Source organism: Anopheles merus, chromosome 2L (assembly GCF_017562075.2).
Source record: "Anopheles merus strain MAF chromosome 2L, AmerM5.1, whole genome shotgun sequence".
NCBI classification, from domain to species: Eukaryota; Metazoa; Arthropoda; class Insecta; order Diptera; family Culicidae; genus Anopheles; species Anopheles merus.
In genome coordinates, this window is record NC_054083.1 from 31007331 (window position 1) to 31015653 (window position 8323).

At 48.8% G+C, this 8323-nt stretch overlaps 1 protein-coding gene across 1 annotated transcript; it reads left to right on the forward strand.

The window, feature by feature from the left end:
• The first annotated feature begins 3886 nt into the window (after positions 1-3886).
• Positions 3887-7825, forward strand: LOC121593266 (protein hairy). Its single transcript, XM_041915487.1, has 3 exons — positions 3887-4683; positions 5174-5269; positions 5428-7825. Exons 1-3 carry the CDS (start codon positions 4579-4581, stop codon positions 6343-6345), a joined length of 1119 nt encoding a protein of 372 aa, XP_041771421.1. The 5' UTR covers positions 3887-4578; the 3' UTR covers positions 6346-7825.
• Positions 7826-8323: the final 498 nt, after the last annotated feature.

An 8323-nucleotide genomic window follows, 5' to 3' on the forward strand; every position in this document is an offset into this window, starting at 1 on the left:
TAAGTAAAACAATTTTTTCATTCATTTTAGAGATAGTTTTGAGAATACATTTCAAAGTAAATGTTTATTTCAAATCAAACAAATATGATATAATATAACCAATGGCTAAAACTACATTTTATAGTTAAAAGCACAAACAAAAATCTAAAACCAACATGGTACCGCATGTCTTTGTACCTTGACTGCAGAAAATATATATTTTTCCCGTTGAATGATGGCATAAAGAGTGTCTTACTGGTCATCAAAAACACTCAACGAATTATTTCAAAAACATCAATGTATTGATCAACACAAACCAAACAAAATGAATCATCCTATTTCATCGATCTAGCTCTATTTCCGCACATTCCAAAATGCACATGGAAAGTGCAGTGTGCAACGAAAATGCACGACACATCTCACGACCCTCCGTAAACACATAAACACTTACACACCGTTCAACATGTGGTGCTGAAACAAAAAAAAGAAAAAAAGCATTTTTCTATCCCAACACAACACACCCGTGTTCTACATTTCCATCCAAAACAGAAGAAGAAAACCCCCCCTCGCGATCACGTCATCGTCTCCGAACGCGGGCGCATTTCTGTGCGGCGATGCACCGACGACGATCGGTCGAAGACGTGTGAAGGCGAGTGAAAAATAAATCGTTTGAAGCGATGAAGCGGAAGAGGAGAAGAAACGACACAACAACAGAAAATCCACCCATCCAGCATGGCACGAAAAGTGCACCTCCCTCTCATCCCCTCTTCCAAATACAACAAGAAAAAAAGGGAACAAACACCAAAAAAAACCCTCGGCGCGAATGCCGCGAGCCCACCACGGTGCGGCACAAGAATGCAATCTGATCTGCTGATGCAGCAGCTCGGCACCACGGCTTGTTTGGTGGCGGCCGCTAGCAAAGCAAGCACGGGGAAGCAAATAGTGCGAGCAAGAGCGAGGACGCTGGCTGCCGCCGTACCGTTTTGTTTTCTTTGCTGGTTTTTGGAACCAGCGGGCGCGCGGGCGCTCGATCGACTGAAATTCTTTTCTCACGCTGCGGTTCCGCCGTCGCAAGCGTGCTCAAGTGCACATACACACACACGCGCGCACGGCAGCACGCGGAGAGCGCTACTAACGCCCGGGCCCGGGCGGCAACCATCCCCTGCTCAGAGCGCCCGGGCACACGAACAAGTGGCTGCCGCCGGTTCTCGCTACCTGTTTCTCGCGCTCCCAGCAACGCCAACCAAACCAATTCCCCCCCGACTGTACAAATGGGCACACTGTGCGGAGTGAGATGTTCGTTCGGCGGCTCTCTTTGGCTACTCGAATTGTTCTCGGGCTGCGGCCGAGCACGCGAGATCGAGCGAGATCGAGCCGCTGCTGCTGCTGAGCGTGTGCAGGAGTGCCAAAGCTGCCTTTTGCCGGCGCTGGAGCGTGCTCTTGGTTGGCCATGTAGATCCCCACCACTCGCCATTGGGCAAACGACCCGAGCATGGCGCGTGGATGCTTCAACGCGATGGCCGAACGCGCGCGAGCAACACCGCTAGCTGTCTCGCTCGCGCGCGTCGCTCGTGCTGTCCGTGAACGGGGCGCGTGTCGAACCGAAACCCAGCAATGGAGGAGAAATAAAAGCTCCCCTACCCCATGTTGCTTTGTTTTGTTCGTTGGCTGAGCGATTTTCCCCACAAAAAGCTCTCAATTTTATCCAATGATGATGATGATGATCATGGCGATCGTGGCTACCGACCGTGGGGTGCACTTTTTCTTCGCCACTGATTTAAAAGGGGGTGCAAAGCTTCGGCTTCTCTCTCGCCGCCACCGCCTTTGGTGGCTGGTGGCTTTTTACTACTCCCCCTTTGGTTTTTCGCTTTCGTTCGTCCACTGGCTGGCTCGCGGAGAACGAACTGCTGGACAGTAAAGGAATGGAAGAGGAGTACGCGCAAACGAGCGTGAGCGCGCGCGCGCACCCTGGCACACGCACGCCACGGAGGTGCTTTTTTACCGAGCACATACAAACGCACAAACGGTCAGCATATCGAAAAGCCCGATCAGCAAAGCTCATTCATATTTACTTTCAGTCTCTTTTGGGGTGACTTTTGTGTTTTTTCCCCCTTTCATGATGCGTTTGCCTTTTTTCTCATCTTTTTTAATCAGATTTATTTATCTCTTTTTTCCGAATATCTATTCACTTAAAGGAAAGGATTTTTCCCACATGTTTGTTTGGTTGTGATAGGAGATGTTATATATTTTAGAGATTTAAGAAAATAAGAACCACACTGTTCAACTATTTTCAAATATACCTAGGTGCCGGACAAACGTTTCACGCACTCATTAAAAAAAACTACGAAACTTGTACCACGAGCGCATGTATGTACCATATCCAATGGCACACTCCTTACTTCCGCTGCCACGCATACCATTTTTCGTACCGAGGGTTTTTTATGACTTTTGCTACGATCGCTACGGCACGGGATAAGGCTACGGTTTGTTCTACCTACCATTTTAAAAATGATTCAATAACGGCAGCATCAACCCCGAAAAAAAAGATGACCTGTGACGATGCGGTGGGTACGCAGCCCGAGCCTTATACCCGCCGCCAACGATGATCCCAACACCATGGGTAAGGATTTCGACCAGAAGATTTTGGCTAGAGAGAAAAAAAGGAAATGATACAGCGAACCGTGATGAAATGATTGGATGCGATTTAATACGCGGTGAGTGGGAATTATGATACGCAAGCTCATGAAAAAGGGGATTTATCTGTTTTGATCGAGTGTCGGAAAGCTGTTAAATGCAGCTTAATCATGGAGTGGATCTATGACAACAAAAAGGCATTAAAAGATCATTTTAATTCATTTACAACGTTTTTTTTTTAATTTATATCCAAAAGAATGTAACTCTCAAATATTGACTTTCTTGTTATATTGTAAAATAGCTTTAGCTAGACGTTTTTAGTATATTTCCATATGCCAAAAATGGTTGGACAACCAACAAACATAATGCTGATTTTCTGTTGAGTTTTCACTCAGCATCCAGCATTCACATCAAGCAAAGACTTAAAAAAATCCGTAGCAAAAGAAATTCCTCCTGAAACCGAAACGATTTAAAGGTCCTCATCGCATACGCATCGTCACAGGAAGCAAGCAAGTTTTTCAGTACCGGTGCTGCCATCTATTGAGCATCGGGTGCAACTGCACTCCTCAAGGAAAGATCCTCCGTCAAAGACGAAACGTGAAGAGGCCGTAAAAACATTAGTGCTTGAGGGGGTAAAAGAAAGACGCATCCATTAATTCGTACAGTTCCTGCTAATGGACGATTGAGGCGGCGAGAGCGAGCAAGCGAGCGACCAAATGATCCTGAACGCAGCCTCCCTGTTCCGCTTCGCTACCTGACTGCGCAGAGTTTGGGCCGAAAAAAAAGCAACAAATTCCTTCATCCCTGTTGTACCCGTCGTGTATGTGCAATGGATCCTCGCTCGACCCAGGCCCGAAGCTTTGATTTTGGCCTGCGGTGTGAGAGAGAAGAGGTGACTGTTCTTTCCCTGTTCTACTCAGCTCAGTCATCCCCTCCACCCAAAATCTAACATCCCATTTTTCCCGAAGGATTCTTTCGTCCTTTGCTTTTTGATCTTGCCGTCTTGCGTCTCGCTCGTGCACTATGCATTCTGCAGCAGCTCATCTCTGTCGCTCTCTCTCTCTCTCTATCTTTCCGTTTGCCCGAGAAACTACCTGCGCGAGAGTTTGATCTCTCGCTTCGTATCCCCGGTGCAGTGCAGACAGACAGAGATAGAGACAGACAGAGCGCGCGCACGCTCGCCCAACACCGTGCGTGAGCGAAGAGCGCAGCGAAAATCGCTCTCTCGCTCCCGAGCGGCAGCGCTGGCAAAACGCAGTAAGGGATGTAGCGAACCGTCGCCATCAGCAGGGCATCAAAACCGACCGAGCTTTCAGCCGAGCAAGTCGTGGCCATCTCCGCAAAGCTGACAAACGCGTTCGCTTGCGCAGTACAGAGAGAGAGTGAGTGAGAATCGATAAACGGGCAAAGAGTGCGATCACAAGCGCGCGTGTGTGGTACGATACGACCAACAGAGAACAGAGCAGCTCAACAACAGCGCAGCGGCAGCAGCATCATTCGGGAAGTGGCAGCGAACGGAGCAACACGCAGCCTCCGAGCGGATTACACTTCAACGAGTGTGTGTGTTTGTGTTGACAAAAGGTGTCCTTTGGTGGTGAAACAGTGCCTTTAGCGCAACGCAAGCGAGAGTGTGTGCTGTGATTGGGAAGGCAACCGTGAATGTGTGTATGATGAGAAGATGATGGTTTAAGCAAACAAAAAGGAAACATATACGAATTAAGAACCAAAGCGCAAGCTGGTGTGTAAAGTGTCAGTGAATAAACACAACAAGCCAACAAGCAAGCAAAAACACAAGTACAAAGTGCAGTATATCAAACAACAGAACAAGTGTAGCAGTGAAATTCAATTACGTGCGCGACTCCTTTTGCTCACCAAACAGAGCAAAACGAGCGAGGCGAGATAGTGAGGCGTTGAAACGGATTATTTGATTCGCAAAGCAGCAACATAACAGCGACAGCAGTCATCATGGTGACTGGAATTGGAGCGACTGCGCAACAGGTTGCCGGAACGCCGGCAACCACCCAGATACCGCCGGCCGAGCCGGTCAAACGTTCCAGCGATAATCGTCGGGTAAGTTTTGCGGCCAATCAAACGCCAAAAAAAAAAAATGGGAGCCGGGACATGACAGGAGCCACATATACACACCCGGGGCACGCACTAAAGACGAAATGATTCAGCACGGCTGGTGATTATCTGCCGTCTGCGGGCGTTTCTGGTGGTGCCATTGAAATTGGAAGTAGCTCAACAGGAGCTCGGTTAATGAGGGACGACAATCACAATCAGTGTACGGTGGGGCTGAGAGCTGATAGTATGTTTGAGTTCCTATTTCCTTTTTTTTCTCTCCAAAAGCTGTTTTGCTGATGCTTTTGGCACACCGAAAAAAAAACACCGCTGTCTGGTGTTTTGAGTTTATTTTCGTATTTTATACGCTTTTTGTTTTGGGACCTTTTCCTAATCTTATCGGAGGGTCGGGTAAAAAGAGAAGAAATGTGCCGAAACCGAAGCAAAGAGAAAGCATTTAATTAATCATTGCCTTCATTTTTTTTCTCTCCAATTATAGAGCAACAAACCGATCATGGAAAAAAGGCGCCGTGCCCGTATCAACAACTGTCTGAACGAGCTGAAGACGCTGATCCTGGACGCGATGAAGAAAGACGTAAGTATCTCCTGCCCTTTTGATTAGACAGTATTTTTTTTTAATTGAAAAAGAAAGAGCTCTTTTGGTTCTTTTGTCACAAAAAAAATAACTCCACCAAATCGCTCTGACCATTATTAACGTTTTCCCCCATATTTTCGCTCTCCTCTACCTCACAGCCCGCCCGCCACTCGAAGCTGGAAAAGGCCGACATCCTGGAGATGACGGTGAAGCATCTGGAGAACCTGCAGCGCCAGCAGACCGCCATGTCGCAGGCGACCGATCCGAGCGTGATGAACAAGTTCAAGGCCGGCTTCAACGAGTGCGCCCAGGAGGTGGGCCGCTTCCCCGAGCTCGAGCCGCACGTCAAGCGCCGGCTCCTGCAGCACCTGAACAACTGCATCAACGGTGTGAACAAGTCCGAGCTGCCCAAGCGTCACCATCACCAGCAGCAGCAACACATTCTGCCCTCGCCACCGAGCTCCCCGGAACAGCACGGCCACCCGCACCCTTACGGACTGGCCGGCCATCCCGGCCCGCTCAGTGCCATCCAGGCCGGCAACGGTGGCGTTTACATGGCCGGTTCGAACGTGCAGCTCATCCCCACCAAGCTGCCGAACGGTAGCATCGCCTTCATGCTGCCCACCGGTGCCCCCCACCAAACGCTCACCACCCAGGTGCACCCGTCCCAGCCACCCGTCCCGATGCTCGTACCCATCCCGAGCCGTACCGCGTCGACCGGATCGGCTTCTTCCGGCCATTCCGGCACCTCCTCGCTGTACGATCGCGTGCCCCGCGAGCATGCCACCTCCTCGCCCTACCATGCACCGCCCAGCCCGGCCAACTCCCACTACGAGCCGATGGAGTGCCACAGTGCGGTGAACAGCAGCAGCAACAGCTCCACCGGGTACCTGCACCAGCACCAGCAGTCATCTTCCGCCTCGTCCTCCTCCTCCTCCATGTCCTCGTCGTCCTCCTCCTCCTTCAGCAGCCCCGACAGCCCCCTGTCGCTGGTGATGAAGAAACCGTACCACGACGAGGACGAGGACCACGAGATGAAGCACGACGACGACGGCAAACCGTGGCGCCCATGGTAAATGTGTTTGTGTGATCGTGTGTGAATGTGTCAGGCGAAGCCTAAGTACCTAAGGAGAAGAGCGGCGAGTGGGAAGATGCTGTGCAGACTTCCGGTCCGGGTTGACATTGCGCTTCATCGCTGGCTGCATCACCACCCACCCCTTCGCTACCACCACCACCCCTTCCCATGCACCGCAAAGTGATCACTAGTCATACGATTTTCCACCGATGGGAAATTCATGCATCTGAGTGTGTACATGTGTGTGCGTGTGTATAAAAGGGGGGGATCTTTGTGCAACAGTGTTTGTGCGTGCGCGTGTGTGGGCGGACGATCCGGTGGGTGGCAGTAAAGCGCGGAGCGCGAATGTGTTTGTGATGCTGTGAGTAACTTTTAAGAAAAAGAAACACAAAAAACAGGAATCGATTAGGGCATTAGCATGTTTGGTGCACAAAACGTATGTTTCTGTGTGTGTGTGTAGCATCTAGTAAAAAAAAGGGTGTAAAAGCTTTATCAACTACCGTCGTTACGTGAGAGTGTTTTTAGTAAACAGGAACACACAGGGATTATTACCTTTTCCTCGCCATAGTTTCTGTGTTTTTTTGTCTCTCCCGGCCGCATAGTTTAGTTTTAGGAATTGTTTAGTTTTGCAAAAAAAAAGGTTAATTTAGTTCCCCCCCCCACCTTTTTTTTTTGGCGACAAAAATCACTAACGTCTTCCAGCGCGTAGTAAAGGTGAAAACACATAGGCGCAGAACATTGGCAAAAGGCGCCACAAAATCGCACACACCCACACAAAGGGATACATACAAACTCCCGCCATTCGTGCCAAGCAAAGTGTGGTAGCAAAGTCTTCCAAAAACCTTCCCCTGCGAGCACAATTACTATTGTGCTCAAGCAACAACCACTGTACACAATTTGTCTGGCACACTGTTTGTCGTGAGATTGTATTGTGTGCCTGGTTGTGTGCGTGACCGTGCGCCTTCGCCCTGTGCTAATGTTTTTTTTAATGTGTCGCATTTTTCGCGACACACAACAGGGTAGATACGTTCTTTTAAGCGGCTAAGAGAACTATTAACTTAAAACGTTCGTTTAAATTATTGCTCACAACCTCACGTCTTTTGTTCAGTAGAAGCTAGTTCAGAAGAGCACAGTGAGTGAGGGAAGAGAAACACAAGAAAGGAGCTTATGTAAGACACAAAGAGTGAGGAAAAACAGTAAGCAAATCTGTAAGGAAAGGAAAAAGCGGGAGTGAAAGAGCAGAGCTAAAAATTGTACATACTTTAGATAGAAGTTAATATAAACCTACAACACCTAGCCTGTAAGTGTCCTAGAGACGAGATATCCTATGTAAAGAACAAAAATAGTTTTTATATATTTGTATACATATTTTGTAAGAGGAAAGCCCGTAAAAAGAAAATCCTAGCACTTGAGCAGTGCGCAAATTGTGAGAATGAGAAAATATAAAACAAAATCATACCAACAAATATGATGAAACTTAACCTTTTCTTGTGTGTTTATGTCTGCTGAGAGGGAATCAACAAGCCAAATCCGAACAAGTTAACGGCTCATCTTCCACCCATACCACCCCCACTCCTTCCACCTTTCTTATCGATCTCAAGGGCAGTTCGGGGTCGTCCGGAAGGTTCCGGGCCGCTTTCGATTTCCGATTCCGAGCTTGCTGTGTTCCGGTTTAGCTGCAAAGGCCCCGGCAAAGGCCTCGCCCCACGTGTGTCACCCGTTCACGATGGCGCAAATTATCTGTATTTTTATTTTTATTTATTTTTTTTTGCTTCTGTCCAACCCCACTGCACGGGAGGTGGGATGCGTTTTTGCTGTCGCTGTTGCCCTCGCCCTGCAACCCCAACTTCCGCCCTCCCCGACCATTTCTGCACGAGGCCACAGAGCAATCGATGCGTGACACCGTCCCGGCCACGCTGACGTCAATTCGTGAGCTGTTGGTTTATTTTTCCGGATGTTTTTTTTTTCTTCTGCTTCCT

Coding starts and splice junctions, on each gene's coding strand:
- LOC121593266 (XM_041915487.1), top strand. CDS start 4,579: ATGGTGACTGGAATTGGAGCGACTGCGCAACAGGTTGCCGGAACGCCG. Junction 4,684..5,173: donor GTTCCAGCGATAATCGTCGG/GTAAGTTTTGCG, acceptor CTCCAATTATAG/AGCAACAAACCGATCATGGA. Junction 5,270..5,427: donor TGGACGCGATGAAGAAAGAC/GTAAGTATCTCC, acceptor TCTACCTCACAG/CCCGCCCGCCACTCGAAGCT.